This window comes from Arvicanthis niloticus, chromosome 6 (genome assembly GCF_011762505.2).
Source record: "Arvicanthis niloticus isolate mArvNil1 chromosome 6, mArvNil1.pat.X, whole genome shotgun sequence".
Taxonomy (NCBI): Eukaryota; Metazoa; Chordata; class Mammalia; order Rodentia; family Muridae; genus Arvicanthis; species Arvicanthis niloticus.
In genome coordinates this window covers 1,407,222-1,430,537 of record NC_047663.1, presented here as the reverse complement: position 1 = coordinate 1,430,537, position 23,316 = coordinate 1,407,222, and the positions used below count along the sequence as shown (strand labels likewise).

Here is a 23,316-nt window from a genome sequence, read left to right as displayed (position 1 = left end):
AAGAAAAAAACTCTTGCCCATATCAATCCTGAAGCATTTCCTCTGGATTTTCTTTTTGTGTTTTAAATGTTTAAGATTTTAAGTTAGGTCTTTGATCCACTTTGGATTGATTTTTTAAAAATCAGGGCAAAAAATATGGCTTTAATTTCATTCTTCTGCCAGTGGACACCCTGTTTTGCCAACACCATTTATCGACTAGCACGCTCTTTCCAGGGTATGATCTTGACACTTTTGTCAAAAATTTTGTTGAGTGGATTTATTTTTAGATTTTCTATTCTGATCTACACGCCTATTTTTATGTCAGTACCATGTTTTTGTCAATGTGGTTTTGTAGTATAATTTGAGGTCAGGTTGGAATATTTTGCCTATGTTCTTTATGTAGATTGCCTTGGTTATCTATGGTCTTTTGTGTTACCACACAAATTTTAGTATTTTTTCTATCTATGTAAAGAATATCTGTGAAATTTTGATGGACAGTGGATTGAAATAAAAAAAATAAAACACTTATGTATATGCAAGTGCACCTGTTTGGCTGTGTGCCTCCTGTGTGCAGGTACAGAGCCCAGAGAGATCTGGATTGTAAGTCACCTGGTGGAGGTTCTGGGAATTAAACTCAGGTTCTCTGGACAAGCAGGAAACACTCCTATCTGCCAAGTCATCTCTAGCCCACGAGAGTGTGAATCAAATCAATAGGTTACCTTTGAAAGTGTAACCATCTTCACAGTATCAACTCTGCTAGTCTTACACGGATTGTATCTTGCTCTGTTGTATTTTGTCCTGTAGATAATGTATTGTTGATTCTTTAAGAGATTTTTTTTTTTTTTTGCTGGTCTTTTTTAAAAAAAGACATAGGTATGTTCTGATTTTACGGTCATCACCTGCAAGCCTCATGCTTAATTCTTCACAGTGTGATTTTCTTAACCTTTCTTTATCTTTCTGAAGTGAGAACTGTCTGGACAAAGCCTCACCTCCCTTGCTCTCTGCCTTCCCTCCCACCCTGTTGTGCTGTTACAATGTAGAATTTCAGTTCTACCTTGTTAGATAGATAGATTCTACTTTTGTTTTCTTTAGTCTTTTATTCTTTTGAAGCAAATGCAAGCTGATCTCTTATCTCTATTTTATTGTGTTTTGACAAAGGGTATTGTGTATCCCAGGCTGGCCTTGAACTCCTGATCTACCTACTCCTGCTTTCAGAGCGCAGGGACTATAGGTGTGTATCACCATGAATTTGGGGGATTCTGAGGCTCCAACTCAAGGATTCATCACAACACGTAAATATTCTGCAAAACAATTCATGTTCTTAACCTTGACTTTTTTTTTTCTCTTTGTTGTTGTGTTTTTGCGTTGCTTTTTTGAGACAGGGTTTCTCAGTGTAACCAGTCCTGGCTGTCCTGGGTTTTTTTTTTTTTTTTGTAGACTAGGGTGGCCTCAAACTCACAGAGATTCACCTGCCTCTGCTCCCCAAGTGCTGGGATTAAAGGTGTGTGTGCCACCATGCCTCCACTGACTTTATTCACTTGCTTTGCAAGTGAATTATTTTATGCATATGAATGTTTGTCTAAATGTATGTCTGTGTACCATGGGTGTGCAATACCTTGAGAAGCCAGAAGACATTAGGCCCCTTAGAACTGGAGTTACAGATAGTTGTGAGTCTTCATGCACATGCTAGGAATTGAACCCTGGAAGATCAGCTAGTGTTCTTGACCTCTACAGACCCAGGCTCTGATGTCTTATGTCTTTTGTGATGACTTGCACTTGAGCCTAGTACAAGTGGAACAGTGCCTCCAATAGTGACTGCAAGGTTGACTTTGGATGGTGTGTTTTAAGAGCTTTTAAAGGCCTGAGTATCTACTTTGTTCTTACGCACTTTTGTTGAGTGACAGTCCAGGAATCAAGTTCTTGACTTGTATTTAATTACTCTTGTCTGCATACATGAGGAGCCTGGCACCATGTGGGTCCTCAGGGGTCTGTGGTTCTCTCAGGCTCTCCCTTCCCCCTCACCTGGTACCCTAAGCTGCCTTTGGGATGATGTCTTGTCCCTCAGGAGCTCTCTGCTTGCTGCAGACCTTTCTTTTCCCATAGTCTCCACAGGCTGCTGCCTCTTGGCCAGGTGCCTGCGACATAGTATAATATTAACAAAACAGATTTATTGATACCTTCAGGCTTGGCGTAAAGGAGGAAGAGGCAGGGGGTTGTGGTTCCGTGGCTCCCCTCTGTACTGGGAAACCTTAGGTTGAGGCTAACCTCGTGAAATTCTCAAAGCTCCAGCTGTGTGTGGGGTGGGGGTGGAGGGGAGGTTTCCCTTATGGGTGGGGCTTCTCCTAAGGTGGTTTTCCCTTGTGGTCTACTTCTCCTGTCTGTCCAAGTGTCCAAGCCTGAGTGTCTGAGAGAGTATTTGTGATGTGGAGGTATCAAATGCCACCTCTTGGTTAATCTTCATGGCATCCAACTACTGCTTTGTCACAGATGCCTCCACAAAGACCCAAGAGCCAAACATAAGGCTTATCTCTTCAGTAGTCAAGATCTGGCATCAGAAGTCAGCAAGTGCCTGGTGGCACTGCTGTACACTCTGCTCTGTCCTTGACTGAGTCCCAAACCATAGATGTCTTCACTTCCTGCAGGAAGGTGGGAAGCACAGAAATTAGCACAGCAGGGGACCAGGTCTCAGACTAAGCCCATTCTTTTGCCAGTAGAGGAATAAACCAGAACATTACCTAACATGCATAGCACATAGTGGTTCTCAGTAAGAGGCTGGGTACTGAGCCTGGGTGGGGAGGGGGACATAGTAGGACTCATTTCCGTGTAACACATGTCAGGGCCTGAATGAGGGCAAAGAGAACTATGGGAACTCAGCCTGGAACATGGAAGGATCATGGGAAGGACCATGAGGAACACAGGCCAGAGAGATGAAAGCATAACTTTGAGATGTTAGGACGAGAGATGAGGACGCTGGGGATTTGGCTCTGCGGACACATGGTGTGTCATTGCTGGGTGGGCTTTAGCAAGCAATGTTTCTGAGATGACAAGGGCTTGTGGGCTGCCCGCTTATCTTTCAGAAAGTTCCTTCTTTCATGAGAAGGGAAACCAAGTAGAGTTACTTCTCTGTGAGGCGAGCTGAGGGTCTAGAACAGCTTAGTTGGTGCCCAACTAAGCCTGCACTTACCCAAACCAGCACTTGAGAAGTAGAACCGATCTACCTAAGTCACAGCTGGGGAATGAGATCCAAGAACCAATAATAAGGCTTCTTTGTGGAGTTGGAAGGCCCTGGTAGCACCTGCTGTATACCTGGATCTGCTGTTGGCTGAGTCTTAAGACATAGACGCTTCTGGACAGGACAGAAATTAGCCTCCTGGGCTTGTCCTTTGCTGGAACAAAACTTCTGTTACTACACAGGGTACAACTGCCAACATGACCACTTTGTAGTATGGGGGGAGATTTTGTCTATATCACACCTTGAGGCTGATGGGTGCTTGTCAGCAATAGCCATGTGCACCGAGTGGGCTTGAGAGCCTCAGAATGTCAGCTGTGCTCTGACTATTTCCAAGGACTCCCACGCCTGTGTTCTTTCGCCTTTCCCAGGCACTGTTTGGATCTGGCTGATGGTGCTAAGTCTAAAGGACTCAACTAGAGACATCCGGGCTCATGGTTGCAGGGTGGGGGAGGCAAGATTTTCTAGATACAGACATGGCAGTGTCTCCCAGATCTGCAGAGGGTTGGTGGCCTCCAGATGCTGAGGAGCCAGGCTGCCGAGAGAGAGAGAGAGAGAGAGAGAGAGAGAGAGAGAGAGAGAGAGAGAGAGAGAACATTAAGTGACAGCAGACATTGCAAGCCATTATAAAGGAAAAGGGACAGTTGGGTACTGCTGGCTCGTTTCTGGTAGATTCTTTACCTCAAATACTGACTTCCTGTTTATGAATACATCATCTTATAAATTAAATATCCTGGATCCTGACCTGTCTATTAAACAGATTTCCCAGTTGTCTGTAGTTCCTCATCATTCATTTTTATTTGGGATTTTTTTTTTTTTTTTAAAGCATGCAGCTGACAGCATTAACTTTGTCTCGGACTTGGCAATGGTGGTCAGGCACAAACTTAGTCACAGGGCTCACTGTTAGCCTCTTGATCTGCAACCATCTTAGCCCATGCTGAGGGAAGAATCTTTATGGATGACCCCCAGCTGAGCAACGCCCTGCCCACGAAGGTCTGCCAGGAGGGCCAAACAGTGCTGAGTGACTTGGCTCTACTTAGATATCAGGGGTGGAGCAGACCGGGAAGCTGGGCCAGCTTGATCAGGCCTGGATGGAGGACAGAGGGCCGGAGTTTAGGTTTAGAGGGAGACCTCAGTCTTAGAGGTATCATCAAAGTTTAAAAATACACATTTCCTAAGAGAGGCTGGTGGTGCTGTCTACGAGGCCACATAGACCCAGGAGTGGCCCAGACAGATGGGATTTGGGCCTGCAAATGAAAGGGGACAAAGGACAAGGCTTGCTGGAGCTTATTAAACCCATGGGTTTTTTTTTTAACCCTATAGGTTCTAGGAGACCCCTATGGCCCCTGCCCAGGGACCTATCAACATGTCAGGCTGGGTGCTTGGCTGGTCACATTTCCAGTGACTTACGAGGCTGTTTCGGGCTTTGTTGTCATGGTCATCTTAGTGACCACACATCAGTGTCATGGTGCACATGGTCTGTGTGAGGGCCTTGGGTGGTGGGCAGAGGTCAACCTGGGTAAGGAAGGCTGAACTGGGGATGGGCTGGCAGCATGGGAGGCTCTCTGGAGAGTTGAATGGAGCTGTGGTCTGGGTCGAAGGATGCCCCTCTCCATAGGATTCTCTGACACCCTGTTTCCCAGGTACACAAAGCAGGGCTATATGTTAAGTTCCTCACTGCACTGCTGCTATTGGTCCCCTGTCCTTTGTACCACCTTATTCTGTTGGCAACAGGGATGGAACAGAACGGCAGGAGACAGGTGGTGGCAGCTGAGAGTCTGAAGCAGAGGCGGGGCCAGCACAAACGTATTGACTTTGTTCTTGTCCTGGTACTTCAGCTACCCCCGAAGTCAATGAAGAAGATAGGGACAGAACAGCTCACCATGTATCAGCTGGGTCCCCATACTTTAGTTTCCCTACCCACAGATAGGAAAGTGAAGGTTCCTAACCCGAGGCACAACACTGGGAGCTGGGCTGGCTCCAGGTGCTGGGTTAGTGCTGTGGTAACTTCAGTCCCCAGTAGGAGCTTCTGAGACAAGGGTGTGTCCGGGAGAGCTACCACTTTATGCTGTTCTCACAGAGGCCTGCACAGACAGGGACCCAGTAGGTTTGGGCCCTTAGGAACATGGCCGTCTAGAATGGGTGAGGTTGTTGCCGCTGGCTCTTTCCCTGCACAGATGAGCTGCTCTGTGTGGGGTGTCTGGAGTGCTGAGGCAGGAGAGCTCCCCTACCCCCACATTGCCTTCCTCTGCTCTCACAGACACTGGGCACAGAACCCTGGAGGTCTGACAATCTGAATCCCTGCCCTCTTCAGGAGGAGCTGGCTAGAAGAAGCCATGGTCAGAGGAGGAAGACAAAACAACAAAAGCAAGTGCTTTATGTAGGTATTTGTTTATTTAATTTTTCCTGGCCAGGCTCCTCCAGGGCAGGTACCACTTTTTCCCCTCTCAAGCTTTTTCCCCGACGTCAGGGGTACCTGGCTAGGGTTGGTGACAGTTTGCAGAGCCCTGTGGGGAAGCTTACAGAGGAGGAATCCCATCCACCCAGAAGTACCAAGGGGGCATTTGAGTGCCACAGGAAGGGTGCTGGGGTAGTTGGGCTGAGTGGGTCAGCAGGACTGCTGTGAGCTCTGCTGAAACAAGGACAGGGGACTGCAGGCAGAGGGGCTCACTGGTACTGGTTGGGGACGCATGGAGTCTTACGGACGCTGTAGGACATGTCTTCATACACTACGCATGGAGAGTCCTTACTCCCTGAGGCACACAGTTTCTTGATCTGAAAAGATAGCCTGTTGTCACCAAGGCAGTGGCCAGCATGGTGACCTGGGCAAAGTACACACATACACACACACACACACACACACACACACACACACACACACACACACACAGAGAGACACACACACACACACACACACACATATCTCATCTTGGGGCCTGGTCAGAAGCCCCACACTCTTCTTCAAGGCTTCACTCTCCCATCCTGTGTCCCTGAGAGGTGCCTCACCCACATGGCTCTCTGATCTTCAGCATCTTATTATGTGTATTCTGACCCATCTCTGCCTTAAGCCTGTGAGAAGGGTTAGCTTGTTGATAGCAGCCATAGGCTCACACTGACCTGTGTCTTCAGAAGCATGCTGCACAAGACCCCAACGAGCAGCCCGATGAGGAAGAAGCCCACAGCAATGACAGCTGGGAGGGAAACTGATATCTGTAGGGGTTCCGGGGATCTGTATGCCTCTTGGGATAGCTTTTCTGAGAAAATGAACAAAAAGCCATTGGTAGGAGAGGGTACAAGCAGGTGTGGAGGGGAATCCCCACTGGAGGCCTTAGGGTTCAAGCCAGCTGTGGGTACCATTAGGAGATTTCCAGGAAGAAATAGGCTCTGAGCAGACATCTTCAGCAAGTACAAAGAAAGCCCCTAGCAGGCAGCAGGCTCCCGGCCTGGTCAGCAGTCAGAAGGGCACATCCCTTACCTCTCACCACAACCGTAGTGAACAAGCCACGGGCACTGACTTTTCTGACAGCCTCGCAGGTATAGGCTCCAGTGTCTGACAGCTGGAGGAGGCGCATGGTGATGGTCAGGTTCTTCTGGGAACCAGAGAAATCAATTCGGTCTGAGAAGGTCTTATCTACTGTGGGTTCCTCCCCGTCTTCAAAGTAAATCACTTCGTAATCCTGAGGCCAGATCCGCTTCATTAAGATACCATCCAGGTCCCCTCTTGTAGAGCAGGTGATGTTGATGGAGTCCCCCTCGGAGGCGATCACGACCCGGGGAGATTGATGCACCTCTGTGAAGGACCAGCCACTATTAGCAATGGGCTGGCACACAGCACATGGCTGGCGACTCAGACAGGTTAGCACATATCTCAGAGACTCCACATATCCTACGTTCCTATACGTCCTTGCACACTCCCAAGCATCTCCCACAGCACATGCACACACATGCTCTCTCACTTTGCTGTGCACAGGGACCCGGTCAGAAGCTACACTCTCTACACCTCCAGCCTTCACACTTCCATTTTGTATCCCTGAGAGATGCCTCCTCAATCACATCCCTCTCTGCAGGAATGCTCTAGGGACTTGGGGCCAGGCCTATGGTCAATCCTGGGCTAACATGGCACTTTAGATGCTGTGGGGGATGTTGAAACAGCCCTAGGTGCTGACACCACGAGACTATGCTCAAGTGCTGAAAGCAGCTTTCTGTCCTCAGGGAGGGCTCTCTGCAACTTTGTTGCATCCCAACATAAAGACTTCTTCCTTTTGACTACTCCCCACCCTGGCTATAAAGCGAGTCACTCCCAAACAACCATTGGCCTATCTCCTCTTTGCCTTCTCTTTCCAATTCTGGTTACTTCATCACCTCCTCCGTCATCATTTCTAGGCATCTAAAGCCTGTGGCTCTGCGTAAGGGGTGCATGTTGGCTTGTTCATGAGATACCCACTCTTTCAGATTCAAAGCCCGTTTGCCCTGCCTAGCAACCACACCACCCATTTTCCTGTACGCAAGACTGAGTGCAAACCTCAAAGTCTTCTCAAAGACTGAACACTATGCTGGTTTTGCACAAGAATTGTGCCTGGGAGCCTGAGCCTCCTATAATCTTATTGTAGATCTTTTGCACCTTACCAAGACTTCCCACAGACAGTTGCTCTGAAAGGGAACTGAAGAACAAGGTTCTCACAAGCACCAAGGGTAAGTGTTAATCCTGTAAAAAAAAGCTTTCAAGCCTCTTGAGCTGGGACTTCTCCAGGATTAAGAAGTCAAGTTAGGGACAACCCTTCCCAGGAGCCCTGCCACCAGGATGCTTACCTTGGGCATCCAGAGGACCAGGCAGGATTCTGGCCAGTGTAAGTAGCAAAGCCAGCAGTGCCTGCTGAGTCATGATGCCCAAATCCAGCCGATCAGAGCCAAATCAGCTGTCTGCAACACATTACTGAGCACTGTGAAAGATCACACCAAAAACCCTGAGAGAAACAAACGGGGGCGTGGCAGCCCAACGTGATTGGTGGAGAAGCTCAAAGGGAGGGCTTCCTGGAGGTGAAGGTGGAGCTTGGTGTGCAGGGAGCACAGCAAGCCAGGTGGAGGAAGCCACTCTAATCATACCAACACCTGACCCCAACTGTCCTCCCTGGCTGGCTGGTCCACCAAGGGCTAGTCCTGTGACCTGGAAGGACAATTAGGGGGACTTAGAGAGTTGAAGGGCAGGAAGGAATTGACGTCTCCTCTGGTTTTTGGTCTCACCTGTTGACTCACTCGGGTTTCAGCACCAGCCTGACACAGCAGACCTGGTAGCTTCGGCTATGGTTGCCTTGGAGACCTGAGTGATAGATCCTTCCCTAGGAGTAGGAGTGAGTCAGATCTGCTAGGCCAAAGGGCAGCTAGGAGCCCTTTCAACAGCAACTTACCTTCTGGGACAAAACTAAGGGCTTTGTGTCCGGCTCCCAGGTCAGGGAAGAGCTAGGACTCTTGCCAACCATGGAGTTTTACTGCTGGTACCAGAGCCAGTGTGTCACACTGAGGGGTGAGTTTCCGTGTGTGTACACTGTCACATAAGGACCTAAAGACAATTCCTCTGTGTGGTCCCTACTCTAAGTGGCTGGAAGATGTTCCCCATGTAGGTGGATTTGGAGTGTTATGGTGTGGACGGGTGGCGTATGGGAGAGGGACTCAGGTAAAGGAAGGTCAAAGTTGGAAGATTTTAGGAACAAAGGGTTGGGGAGGGACAGGTCACTGGTGTGCAACAGAGGGACAGCAGGTATGGACCCGTGCAACTGAAGAATATAGGAGAGAAATATGGGGGATCTGCGTCAGGTGGTCAGTAGGGACATTGTCACCTAGCCCCTGAAGGAGAAGTTCATGGAAATTCAGAAGTTATAGGGAAGTAATAACACTCAAAGACCTTGACGTAGTCTCCTTCCTAGGATTCCTGAGGCCATACAAGGGGCACATGGACTGGACCTCTGCCACCTCCGCAGGGCTGACCTTGATATGGTCTTCATGCATGGACACTTTTGACTGTTTGAGGCAGCATGCCTCAAGTTTCAGAGATTATAGACACATACAGCCCTGCAGGCCATGCCTAAATGTGACCCAGGGCTCCAGGAGGAGGTGATAATCCAAACCCCAGTGGAATTTATTTTGATTAAAGAGATACAGACTCCTGTGCACCTGGGTGACGAGCCACAGCCTCAGATGTCCTGTGGTTGTAGCTCTGGAGGTCACTATCACTGGGCAGGGTCTTCACCACTGGGCCATCTCTCAAGTTCACCAAGTGTCTTTAGTTCAGGGCTTCATCTTCAGGCCTCAGCTAAATAGTTGGTTTTGTTGTTGTTTTGTGAGACAGGGTTTCTCTGTGTAGACCAGGCTAGCATCAAACTCTGAGAGCCACCTGCCTCTGCCTCCCAAGTGCTGGAACTAAAAGCATATGTCACTAGCCTGGCTCAGAGAGTATTTTGTGGGTTTGTTTCTTTTTTCTTTTTTCTTTTCTTTTCTTTTTTTTTTTTTTTCTTTTTTTTGGTTTTTCAAGACAGGGTTTCCCTGGAACTCACTCTGTAGACCAGGCTGGCCTCGAACTCAGAAATCCTCCTGCCTCTGCCTCCCAAGTGCTGGGATTAAAGGCGTGCGCCACCACCGCCCGGCAGTGGGTTTGTTTCTAACCATCATATTTATTCTTTGTATTCATTGGTTTACTTTTCTTGTTTAAAGATCAGGATCACAGATGCTTATCTGAAGACTGGGTTATGGCATATGTAGGGGGTGGAATCATCCAAGTTCGGTTTACAGTAAGACAAGAAATGGCCCAAGAGAAACAGAGGGCAAAGATGGAGGTGGGGGAGGGTGGGGAATCTGTAAAGAGTTCCCTGGGGAGATCAATCTCCAGAAACTCTTTGTTTCCTAGGTCTCCCTGTAAGGCAGGCCAACTCTGCCCCCATGTGGTGGGAACCAGATGACATATCTTGGACTTCTAAACTGAAGTGTCCTGGGAATCTGACAGCTAGGTCCCCAGAGTTTATTACTGTGAGTCAGAAAAAGGGTCCTGAAGCAAAGCTGGTGTGTCATGGCCCTTGCAGATACTGCAGACTATTAGGGAGTGGAGAGGCTCTGAGCTGAGGGATTCAGCTGAAGGGGTGATGCCCAGTTGTGTGTTCTCTCTCCCTCTCCTTCCTCCCTCCCTTCTTCGTTTCTCTCTCCACAGTCTCACTGTATCACCCTGGCTGGAATTGAACTCCTCTCTATGTAGATCAGGCTCCTTGAACTTGTAGAGATCTCCTGCCTCTGCCTTCCAAATGCTGGGATTTAAAGATGTATACCACCACTTATAAATGGCAGTGGACCCTGAAGGTCACGTGAAGTGAGAAGCAAAACCTTGAGGTATGAATTCAGGGGTTGTACTTTCTGAGGTCTGAGGTCTTTCATATTTTTTTTTTTTTTTAGCAGCAGCTAACTTTCCAGAAGTTCTGGGTGAGTCTATCTCGTGTTTACTGTGGCTTCATTCTGATGTGTGGCTTTGCTCTGTGGGCTCCTTTTTCTCTGAATTTTGCTGTTCGTGTGAATGCATGGCCACACACAGGTTCAATCATAGACATGTCCAAAGTGTTGTGTAGCTATTTCCTCAGAACCTAAATGAAACTTTTCCTCCTTGAAGGGGGAGGGAGGTTCATAAGTCTCTGGAAGCTAAGCGGGAAGCCCAAAAAGTTATAAGATTCAGGAGGCTCCTCTTCAAAGTTATAGAAGCAGAAAAAAAAAAAAAAAAAAAGCTATGAAAAAGACTCTAGCCAGGCATCAGCAGTGCAAGCCTTTAATCTCAGCACTTGGGAAACAGAGGTAGATTGATCTTTGAATTGAGGTCAGTCTGGTTGGTCTACAGAGTGAGTTCCAGGTCAGCTAGGGCTATACAGAGAAACCTTCTCTTTAGAAACTGACACACACCTCTATGTGGCATACAGCTGCTGCACGCTCCCTTGATGAATCACCGGATGCTCCCTGGGACTATGAGTGCTAACTGCCAACTTGAAAGAAACTAGAATGACCTAGGAGGTGGGTATCTGGTCATGAAGAATTATCTTGAGTATGTTAATTGCTATGGGAGTTCCCATTTTAATTCTTGGCAGGACCATTCCCTGAGCAGAAGATTCTGGACTGGAACAAAATGAAATAAAAAAGATAAAGGCAAATTGATCACAGGGATCCATCATTTTCTGCTTCCTGCCTTCGAGTATGAAGAGACCACTGCTCCCACCTCAACTTCCCCACCGTGAGGGATTCTTCGTTGAACTGCTATGCAGGACTGTCCTGAGACAAACTGCCACAGTCTTAACGAGTTCACCTCATTGTAACAGCTGAGTTTGTTGACTGTCCCTGTTCCCTCACAGAAGGAGGAGTGGGAGGGATTGGGCTTCCTGGCCTGTGTTTAGATGTGAGTGTAGCACAGCTGAGTAGAGAAGCCTAAGCTTGGTGGTGGTTCTCAGTGGATGTGCGAATACAGCTTGGTGCAGACGGGAGCCCTAGGCTGCTAGATCCGCTGCTCAGAGAGGGGCAGATGTGCATTATATATCAGGACAAGGGTTTCAGGATGCCCAGTGCATAGTTAGAAATGAGGTGTGTGGAAGCCCAAACCAAGTGGAGTCCACTGCCTGCCCCATCCCTCTGGTATGTTTTTAAACCAGCCAGACTTTTGTTATCCTGTTATTTCTGTTCCGAGCCCCTTTAAGTCACTACCCCTCTACCTTCTCCTGAAGGCCCATGGTTTCCTCAAATGACACAATTCAACTCAATCTCTGCAGAAGACTTTCCTGGCGTTCCCCACCCTCTACTCTCAACTGTGCTGGCCCGCTTACCTGCTACTCCACTCAAACGGGACTGTCCTTGTTAGAACTTCTATGTCTGTGATGAAACATTCATTGTAACCGAAAGCAAGTTGGGGAGGAAAGGGTTAATTCAGCTTACACTTTTACATCCTAGCTCATCACTGAAGGAAGGCAGGGCTGGAACTCAAGCAGGGCAGGAACCTGGAGGCAGGAGCTAACGCTTTGGAGGGGTGCTGCTTACTGGGTTGCTCAGCCTGCTTTATTATAGAACCCAGGGCTATCAGCCTAGGAATGGCTCCACCCACCATGGGCTGGGCCCCTTCTCTCGCTCTGTCTCTCTGTCTCTCTCTCTCGCGCTCTCTCTCTCTCTCTGGCTCTCTCTGTCTCTCTGTCTCTGTCTCTGTCTCTCTGTCTCTCTCTCTCTCTCTCTGGTTTTTCGAGACAGGGTTTCTCTGTGTAGCCCTGGCAGTCCTGGAACTCACTCTGTAGACCAGGCTGGCCTCAAACTCAGAAATCCGCCTGCCTCTGCCTCCCAAGTGCTGGGATTAAAGGCGTGTGCCACCACCGCCCGGCAGCTGGGCCCATTCTCATCAATCACTAATTAAGAAAAGGCCCTACAGGCCTGTCTATATGGCCTGATCTTATGGAAACATTTTGCAATTGAGGTTTCCTCCCTTGCCAGAATATGGACCTGACTAACGGTGCACTCCCAAATGGAACCTCTCTCTCACTAGAGTTTTTCCAAAATTTTCATAGCAAAATATAAATACAAATTTAATTTTTCACCTTTTTGCTTGTAAGTCTTGTCTGATATTGGCCTTTTAATCCAGATGCCACCTGCATTAAGGATACCAAGCAGAGAGGAAATTCCATTCCTGTGGGCACTCCCATTGTACAGGGACACCATCCTATTACACAGGACAAGAAGAATCTGTCTCTCTCTGTCTCCCAAACACCCCTAATTCCAAGGCAGCATATAAACATACAAGTCTCATAGGTATGTGCTTTCCACATGTCTGACAGACTCTAAGTAAACAAAAATTCAACACTCAAGCTAGTCCTTAACTGCCCTGGTCTGCTTTCTATTGTTATAAAGAGTATGACCAAAAGCAACCCCGGGAGGAAAGAGTTTATTTGGCTTGCAGCTCCTGATCACAGCCCATCACTGAAGGAAGCCAAGGCAGAAAATCAAGACAGGAACTGAAGCCAAGCCCACAGAGGAATGCTGCTTTCTGACCTGCTCCTTAGCTCACTCAGCTTGCTTTTCACACAACCCACAGCGGGATGTGTTGTGTTTTATATGGTCAGGGATATGTTTGGTAGAGGCACGGTATGGTGTGGGAGAAGGGGGGTGCCTCTGTGGGCTCATGCTGGGGCATCCCTTCCTCCTTAGTTTATTTAGGGCATGGGGAGGGGAGTTGAGGGAGTAGAGACAGAGAAAGGCAGAGAGAGAGAGAGAGAGAGAGGGAGAGAGAGAGGAGGGGCAGTCATGAGCACGTGGAGAAAGAGAGGGCAGGGAATGAGAAGAGGGGGCAGAGGGGGGAAGAGTGTAAGAGAACAAGAGAAGGGGGGCAGCAGCCCCTTTTATAGTGAGTCGCCACACCTGGCTGTTTCCAGGTAACTAACTATGGGACGGACAGGACAGGCCCTCTCACATCAACCATTAATCAAGAACACGCCCCCTCAAAGACTTGCAGACCAATCGGCTAGAGGCAGTGTTTTCAGTTGAGATTCCCTCTTAATGAAAATCTCATATAAGTCCATCAGACTCTAGCTTGCCAGCACACAACTTGTCCTGGCTGGTCAACTTGGCAAGATTGTATCGGCTCTCAAAAGGCCCTTCAAGTTCCCACTCTGTTTAACGAATAACAGTGAGTCCAATTGTGTTGGTTTGAATGAGAATGGGCTCCCACGCTCTGCAGCTGGTTCAGAAGAAGAGTCTCATGTCTGTCATTGATTTGACCTTGCTCAAATTTGAATACTTGAATACTTAATTGATAGACTGGGAAATATTAGAAGGTGTGGCCGAGACGGGGAAGTGTCAGTAGAGGCCGGCGTGGAGATTTCAAGAGTGCAGCCATTCACAGTGTGCTATTTGCTTCACCCTTGTAAGACAGGAGGTCTCATCTGCTGCCCCAGCCACCTCTGCCTTTACTATGCCAGAGGGTCTCTAACTCTCTGAAACCAGAAGCCGAATTAAACTCCTTCTTTTATGTTTCCTTGGTTATGGTATCTTGTCACAGCATTATAAAAGTAACTAAGGTGACGTCTCAAAAGAAACCCGGGACAAAATGGCTAACTGAGTTGCCTATTAACAAACCAAAGGGGAAGCTGTCCCGGCTCTCAGAAAGTACCTGTTACTCCTGGCTCCTCAGCACTTCTCACCACGCCCCCCACTCCCACCCTAACCCTCTCCAGCCCTTGAGCTTCCCTTCCGCAAGCTTCTCTTTTTCAATAAAATCCAGTCGTTTTGACTACACGCTTTCTAGGCCTCTTGGTCTTATTTTAGCTCCACTCCCAGACATCTTTGTCTGTTTGCCCTCTCTCTCCTCTCTCCTTTTCCTCCCCTCACCCCCCCCCCAGACATCTCCCCTCTTGCCCTTCCAGATATCTCTCATATCTACAGTAACACCTTCTCCTTAGGTCATGTCCTGAAGGGACTGAGATAGCAGAATAAACTCCATTTTGTTTTCAAGACTGCTTTCTAAGTTAACTTGCCCTTAGAGAGACATGGCCCCCACCCTTGAGGCCTGAGAAAAATCACGAAATGTCCCTGGCAGTTACAAAATTGATACAGCAGCTGCAGCAGGCTGATAAGAACAGAGTGGGCTAAGAAAGTGTAAGTCTTTCCCAGGTCAAGGTGCTTCTTTCTGATGTATGCCCTCTTTTTATGGTTTAACCAGGTGCTGTAAACCAATGAGCTTAAAGGCCAGCGTTCCTTTACCCTCTCATATAAAGCCACGATAGACTCCCTTCCCCTAGACCTCGGGGCTCTCCTATTCTGTTACATTAGAAAGGCTTGTGTCCCAGTCTTGAGCTTAAATAAAGTCTCTCGTGTGTTTACATCAGAGTTATGGTTCCTGATGGTCTCTTTGGGGTTTTTGAGATCTGGGCACAACAGTTTAACCTATACTGGAAAAAAAAATTAAACAGTCTCAGTACCACAATGCCAAACCTCTCCAATTTAACCTCTCCTTGAAGTGGCCTTAATTTCTGGGTATTTCTTTCATGCCACAGCTTTTACTCTTGATAAAATTACTAGCCCTGGGCTGGAGAGACGGCTGGGTGGTAATAGCGTTTCCTGCTCTTGCAGAGAACTTGGTTTTGGTTCTCAGCACCTGTTTGCTTTTTTTTTTTTCAGCCCAGGACCACTAGCCGAGAGGTGGCAGCACCCTCAGGGAATCGGGTTCTCAGACATCACTTATCAATAAGGAAAATGTGCCAGAGGCTTTTCCACAGGCCAGTCTTCTGGAGTCATTTTCTCAAATAAGGCCTCTTTTTCTAAAATGACTCATTGGTATCAAACTGACATAAAACCAGCCAGCACATCCTTCTTGGGTGGCTCAGAATTACTGCAGGAATGGGTCCCAGGAATGTGTAATTAGATTGGCTTCTCGTGTTTATCATAACTTGTCAGTGAATTTGGCTATGGAATTAGCTATACTGCACAGCTCCTGGGACCTTCAGGACCAGGTGGACCCCAAACTGCCATGTCTGGTTCTTGCCAGGCGCAAGGAGAGGAAAGCTGAGTCTTGCTAATTCATCAGGGACAATTCCAGCTGCAGCTAGAAGAATAAAAGAACAGACACCTGACTTAGAAGAGAGCAGTTTTGAGAGATGGTGCCCTGGAAAGGCCTTGGCTCTGGCTTTTCTGGTTATTAATTCTCCATGGTCCGATCACCTGCAAAATTCTCCTTTTGGGTTTTTGGATACTTAACCCTCCTGTACGATTGCCATCTTGTAGATTACAGACCTTAAAGGTCCAGCTAGTACTGTCTCAGGGATATCATGCAGAATCGCTGTCCAGCCTCAACCTCTTTGGATAACTAGTCCTTTTCTCTTCAAAATTCAGCTCAAACTTTTATGCTTTATGGTTCTATAACCCGATCTCAGATAAGCAAAACCAAACAGAGTATTCCAAAGCCTCTCCCCACTCCATAGCTGTCCAGAATAAGAGAGCCTCATCTCTGTCACTGATTTGACCTGAGGGTATAGAATCTGAAGTGTGTGTGTGTGTGTGTGTGTGTGTGTGTGTGTGCACACGCGCGCTCGCGCGAGTGTAGAAACCAAGAGGTCAAAAATAAAAGCAAAAGCTCACTCTAACTTTCTGCTTACTCAGACAATGGCTGCTTGGTGTTTCCTGAGAAACTTGTGATGCCTTATGTGAACAATTAGAGCTGACTCCCAATGACCCTTAACCCTTGACATCTAACCTTGGTGCTTACGAAAATTACTACTTAAGAAGATAGTGAGAGACTAGAGAGACAGTTCAGCAAGTTAAGAGTGCTTTTCTGCTTTTTCAGAGTTTAATTCCCACATCATGGATCACAAGTGCTTGCAATTCTAGCTCCAGGGGAATCAGACACCCGCTTCTGGGTTCTTCAGGTACTGCATTTGCATGCACAAACCCACAAACACACATAAACACATAATTAAAAATATCATCTTTAACCAGGCATGGTAACACACACTTTTAATATCAGCACTTGGGATTCTGAGGCAGGTGGACGTCTGCGAGTCTGAAGGTAGCCTGTTCTATTCAGTGAACTCAAGGCTAGCCAGGGCTACCTAGTTTGATTTTGTATAAAATAATAAATAAAATAAAATAATAGCTTGGTGGTTTAGAGCTCTTGTTATGTAAGAGCCATACCTAAGGACCAGGTAACTTCTTGGAATGCTGGGAGTTGTAGTTCTTAGAAAATAACAAAACCATATAGGAAATATGGTGGCCATATTGTTTCATCCTGAAGAAGTCCCTACAACATGTATCTCATAGCCACTCACTGAAAACCCTGGGGGAACCTGACCAGAGTCTATTTTTCTGGTCAGTACTTAAAGCTTGCTTCAAATTTGGCTCAAAATGGTAGAACTGGTTTTTCTCTTGCCAATCTCAAAATTAACATTTGGAGGCCCCAGGGAGATAAGAAAAAACCATTCCACCCCAAAGTCTGGAGCTAGGCTCTTCACTTTGGCTCCAGGGACTCCCTGCAGTGAACAGCCATACTTGAAAAAGGAGACAGCAGGCTTTTAAAAAATGGAGGCCTCCTTTTGCTAAGTCATAGAAGCCTTAGCTTTAGCTAGTTTCTTGAGATTTTCCTGCCTGTCTTCTGGATTCTGGTTATGGGGTACCCCTATCTGGGAATAGAGAAGACCTGATGAATTCTATGCACCCCGTTAGGGGCAAAAAGAACCGTCCCTGATTAATTCTGGTTTATTGGGCGTTCTGCCAGGGTCACCAGTTTTGTTTTCTGACCTTACCTTAGAGCACTCTTGTAGCTGCCAGCAGCCACGGGCAAACTGGGTCCACCTGAAAGGAGGCTGGAAATGAAAAAGAGACGGAAGGGTGAGAAAAACATGGAGCCAAGACAAAGTTGTCTGATCAAGGCTCAAAGTTTAATATCCAGTACTTGTATATATAGGAAAAGTCCACTTGAACCGTTGTTTGTTTCAGTTGCAAAGCAGGCTCAGCAAGCAGTCTCTTCTTCTAAGTTCTTGCAGGAAGTTGCAAGTGTGAACAAAGCAGCTGACCTCACCTAGGTGTTAAAGTCCTGTAGGAAGTTGTAAGTGTGAACAAAGCAGCTGGATTTACCTAGGTGTTAAGGTCCTGTGTGGCAAGCAAGGTCTGTTCAGATTGCTCAAGGCTGGGAAGGGCGCATACTCTAGTGACACCAGGGAGCCACTATGCCTGAGCATACTGGAGAGGTCTAGCACACGGTGTTGTCAGCAGGATTCCAACACCTAGACTGCACAACAAAACCAGGATGCCTCAAGACACTGGGAGACAAACCTAGAGTTTGAAGAAGCCTATGGGGACATCAGAAAGACCAGGGGTTGTGCAAAGAGAATCTCTCTTGGTCAAACTGGTGGACTTTTGAAGCAGAGGACTCTGATAGTTAAATGTCTTTGTTTTGTGTTTTCTGTTGTTGTTTTGACTTGGCGTCTTGTCTTGTGGATGTACCTGTTGGGGTGACTGGAAAGACTGATATGTTTCTCCAGAGGTCACTCCTGAAACTGTGGAGCTTTGGGTACATGGGATATGGCAAGTCTGTGCACAACTGTGGAGCCACTTACTGTGGTGACCCTAAGATGCAGGCAGGCACTATAGCCCTCTGGGCATTGAGTTCAGCAGCAGTGGCTACCAAGGTTCCCCTTTCCCCTTGAAATTACAACACTGGAAGAGGTGAGGAAAGTTTTGTCTGTTTTGAATGTATGAGTGTGTCCATTGCATGTCTGTTTCTGATTGTGTGGGTGTAGCCGCCTACGGCCACAAGTCAAGTGGGTTCACCTGAAAGGGGGGCTGGGAATGAAAGGGGACGGAGGGCGAGAAGAGATGAAGCCAAGACAAAGTTCTCTGCTCAAGGCTTGAAATTTAATAATTGGCTTTCACATATAAAGGGAAAGCCCCACCCCCAGATTCTCTTCTCGGTTCAGCCCAGGGGCTGGGCAAGGAGATAGCAGTCTGGAAGGTGTCAAGGCTAGCTCAGCAGGCAGTCCATTCTTCTTAGCTCAGGTAGCAGGCTCCAAGGCGCCAAGGCTGGCAATGCAATGCCTCTCCTAGGTCTTACAATTGCTTGATCTATTGTGGTAAAAGACTTGCAGGCCTTCTCAGGCCTGGGGGAAGGGCACATGTGGGTTTACTGTGTTCTGTGTTTTTTTTTTTTTTTTTTTTTTTGGTCATAGTTTAGCTGTTACTATCATAGCCAGTGATGGTCAGGAACTCAGAACTTATCTCTGGGCTTTCTGGACACTGGATCTAGTGTAAAAAGGGATTCAAACAACACGTGTGTATAGATAACAAAAACATTGTTTTATGCTGTTCTAATTTATTAGAAAACTGTTTCTAAAATTAGGCTGTGGCCCTCCCTTTCCCAGACTCAGACACGCTTTTAAAGTCTATACCTGGAGTCAAGAGACAGGAAGAAAAGAGAAGAAAGAAAAACAGCTAAAGAGATTATTGGTTTCATTTAATTGCCTAAAATTATTACATAAATTTTCTAGGGCTAAAAAAAAGAAATTATAATATCCATAACAAAATGTTAGCTTAAAACTCATAGCATGGGGTTTGTAATTGAAACTCTATGCACAGGTAGTTTTAAAGGAACCATGTGGTGTGATTCCATTTTGGCCTATAAGCAAGATGTCCTGCCTTCTTAGGCAGCCATGTGGCTAGTAGCCATCTTTGCTATGGCTTCACTGCCATCTTTGTTTGTTTGGTTTGTTTTGTTTTTCGAGACAGGGTTAACTCTGTGTAGCCCTGGCTGTCCTGGAACTCACTCTGTAGACCAGGCTGGCCTCGAACTCAGAAATCCACCTGCCTCTGCCTCCCAGAGGAGGGATTAAAGGCGTGCGCCACCACCGCCCGGCTTTTACTGTCGTCTTGATTAAGGGCAACTATGTGGTATGGACTGACCAAAAAGACTACAGGTCTCCAAAGATACTTTTGAATTGGGATGGCTCTTTATAAAATAATTTATGTCTTGTTTTAAAAACAAGGTTTATAAAAGACAGGATTTAAAAACAATGTTTGTTTCAGAGGTATGAAAGCTGCTCTGCCATGCATTCATACAAAAAGCATATCTTTCTGGCAGCCAAGCTTTTGACACGAGTTACCTGGGTGGTATTGGTTTTAGAGATATTGAATTGTTTGCACTCTTGGAGCTTGTTTTTTGCCTCACAGATTGTGGTTGCGACTTGTGTCTTCTCTTTTGAAACAAAAAAGGTACTTCATCTTGATATTGCAGGAACACACAGTTGATGGACTTTAAGCTTTTTTTTTTTCTTTGTGACAAATTTCACAATGTAGCCCTGGAACTCCCTCTGTAGATCAGGCTGGCCTCAAACTCACAGAGATCTGCCTGCCTCTGTCTCCCAAGTGCTGGGATTCAAGGCCTGCACCACTACCACCCAGCTCAGATTTTAAATTGCTTTAAGAAGAAAATTTTTGAATTTTACAAAAAATTTAAGTGAGAAAAAAACTGGATATTTTTTAGGAACATCTTTAAACGTGTAAGAGTTTAGGACATTTTAATTTTATAATATACTTTATTATATCTTTATTAATATTTTTATCTTGATAAATAATTAAACAAAAGCCTAAAATTAGGGCCATAGACACTGGCAAGATAATAATCTAAACAGTCTGGTGAAGGGTCTCTCCTTACCTCAGGTCTGCTCAGGCTAACGGAGACTGAGTTAAGAATATATATCTAACCTCCTTGGTTTTGTTAAGCTATAGCTATTGTGGTAAACTGAGTCAAACAAGAAACTGTTAATATTTTCTAATGGTTTGCCATATAAGGACCAGGAAAACAAAGTTGCTAATCTCCCTATGGACCGTATTAATAAAAAAAAAGTTTCAATTTGGAAATTGTTATTTTTATTAAACTGTTAAAGATGACTAATCTGTAATAGGTTCAGAACTGTGCTTATTTCCCTGCCAACTGCTACTGTAACTAATTACAGGAAAAACTTTATTTAGCCTCCTGTACATGCTTTCAAGGTGTAGCCTGAAGCAAGTAACTAAAAATATAAACAAAGTTTGTTACTTACTAGCTAATGGTCCTTGTCAGAGACCTGCTGAATACGGAGTTTAAGATGTTTACTGTGACAGAGACCCTCAGCTTCTAGCAGTGACCTCAAAGTCTCTGAGAAGATAGTGAGGCATAACAATTATGCTGACTCCACCTGGATTGTGGTGACACTAAACACTGGGCAAGATGTCCCCAATGTCTCACTTGCTGCCAGGACCCAGCACAAACTGCGGACAAGCAGGACACTGGAGAGTTGATTGCTCTGCTTTGCTTAGACAAGGAAAGGTCAGTCCCCTGATATTCCTTCTCCACAGAAAAGCTGCTCATCATCTGAGCCTACAGGCTGAAAAAGACTGATGCTGCCCTGGTACCTCTGCCCCCAGCACCATGGAAACCACAGGAGCCTGGGATGACTGTCTAGGTAATGGACTGGTCTCTGTCATTTTAATTGAGACATAAGCCATTTGGATTATACTTCCTGCTATAATTTATCCTTCTCAGATCTCTGATGGTGTCGACTAGCTAGGCTAACTGTAGCTTTGTCAGCTTGGCAACAGCAGGCAACCAGCGCTTTCCCCCAAGGCTGCAGCCGCCTTGTTAATTAGTCAGTGCATTAGTTAGTTAAACTACTCGATCTCTTGTTAAGAAAAGGCAGACAGACAGGTTTGCCTTGCTAATAGGCTTCATATTAAAGGATAAACAGATTTACTTGGCAATGACTGTTCTCAATAATAACTACTCATGTCTCTGGTAAATAATTAGTTTTTTTTTTTTAAAAAGGCTTAAAGGTTCTCAGGGCCTCAGTAAATGATTTAAGATGTATAAATGCAAGTTCTGATGGTATAAAATAATTTAAGAATTATTAATAATTATGCCTACAAGTATATATATATATTTTAAATAAGATTTATTTACTTTATGCATATGAGTACACTGTGGCTGTCTTCAGACACACCAGAAGAGGGCGCCAGATCCCATTACAGATGGTTGTGAGCCACCATGTGGTTGCTGGGAATTGAACTCAGGACCTCTGGAAGAGCAGCCAGTGCTCTTAACCGCTGAGCCATCTCCAGCCCTGACTACAGGTATATAAATAATGAAAAATGTTTTAGATTTTCCCCCCTTGCCTCTATGCTAATATTATACTAAGATTCTATTTCAGCTGTTTTACAATGTGAACTTCAGTGCAGATTAATTTTAATATATTTAAAACTTTTGCCGGGCAGTGGTGGCGCACGCCTTTAATCCTAGCATTTGGGAGGCAGAGGCAGGCGTTCTGAGTTCAAGGCCAGCCTGGTCTACAGAGTGTGTTCCAGGACAGCCAGGGCTACACAGAGAAACCCTGTCTCGGAAAAACAAAACAAAACAAAACAAAACAAAAAACCAAAAAAACCCCAAACTTTTAAAATCTCTTTTGTAAACTAAAAAATTCATGTTATCTTAGGGGGTCAAAGAAGTCATAAGACTTGACTGCCCCTGTCATATACATGTCAGGCCAATGGTTTCCAGATATGTACAGTTCCCCACCGGTCTGTTCCTGAGAGTGGGATTTCTCTTTTCCCAGGTCCTGGGACTCCATCCCTTCCCCACCTACTTGGACTATGGGCTTGAAAGTTCCAAATGTAAGATTTTCCTTTTAAGTTCCCAATTTTTAACTTGTGTTCTTGTCTATATTTGTCTCCACAGATTTCCACTTGGCGGACAGACACCACTCAGGCATCAGCTGCAACTGCAAACTGCTGAGCCCTGGACTTGCTGAACACTGATATGAACCCGTCCAGCTGACGTGATGGCTCCATGTCTCTTCAGCTGAGTCAGCTAGCCACATGCTTCTAATGAGTTGCCCATTGCCCAGCCTTTGACTAGCCATTCAGCCTTTCTGGGTCCTGACAATGACAGCCTAGTTTCAGCTGGAAGTAGTTAGAAAATTGAACACAACATCCCTTTCCCCCTAAAAGGCTGAAATGCCAAGTCAAAAGAAAACTTCCTCTCATAGAGGACAAAATGGCTACCCATAATGCCAACTGGCATACCAGGAAAGTGGGCTCAGATTTATCAACAGGTAGAGTCATTAGTTGAAATAGTTCTACAACATGATCGGGCTGTTGGACTGCTTTATGCAGAACAAAGAGGTATTATTATATGGCTTTAAGAGGAAATTATTATTTCTACACAAGCCATTCAGGATTATAAGCTGAGTACTCTCAAAGAAGCATTACAAAAAGGGGACCCGAGATACCTGATCACATGGACACAGGGCACATGGAGGAAGGGTCTGCTGGAGAAAGTTCAAAAGCCAGCAAGAAACAGGGATCAAAGTATTAGGGAGGGGCAGATCACAAGGGCATGACATAAGAACCTTATGGGGCCCTGTGGCTGGAGTGGAGGGGAAAGACCCAGAAAGGATCGAGGGTGCCTGGGCAATTCAGGGCAGCATCCGAGATATATATATATATATATACCAGTATATATACCACATATATAATATAATATAATACAAATATATATATATATATATATAATTTATGTGTGCACACTTTTTTTTTTTTTT

At 46.0% G+C, this 23,316-nt stretch overlaps 1 protein-coding gene across 1 annotated transcript; it reads right to left on the bottom strand.

The window, feature by feature from the left end:
- Window positions 1-5,594: 5,594 nt before the first annotated feature.
- Cd7 (CD7 molecule) lies at window positions 5,595-9,651 on the bottom strand. Its single transcript, XM_034506876.2, has 5 exons — window positions 8,450-9,651; window positions 8,018-8,372; window positions 6,684-6,998; window positions 6,326-6,462; window positions 5,595-5,983 (listed from the first exon to the last, which is right to left on the bottom strand). The coding sequence occupies exons 2-5, from the start codon at window positions 8,088-8,090 to the stop codon at window positions 5,876-5,878; spliced, it is 633 nt and encodes a 210-aa protein (XP_034362767.1). The 5' UTR covers window positions 8,091-8,372; window positions 8,450-9,651; the 3' UTR covers window positions 5,595-5,875.
- Between the last annotated feature and the right edge of the window lie 13,665 nt (window positions 9,652-23,316).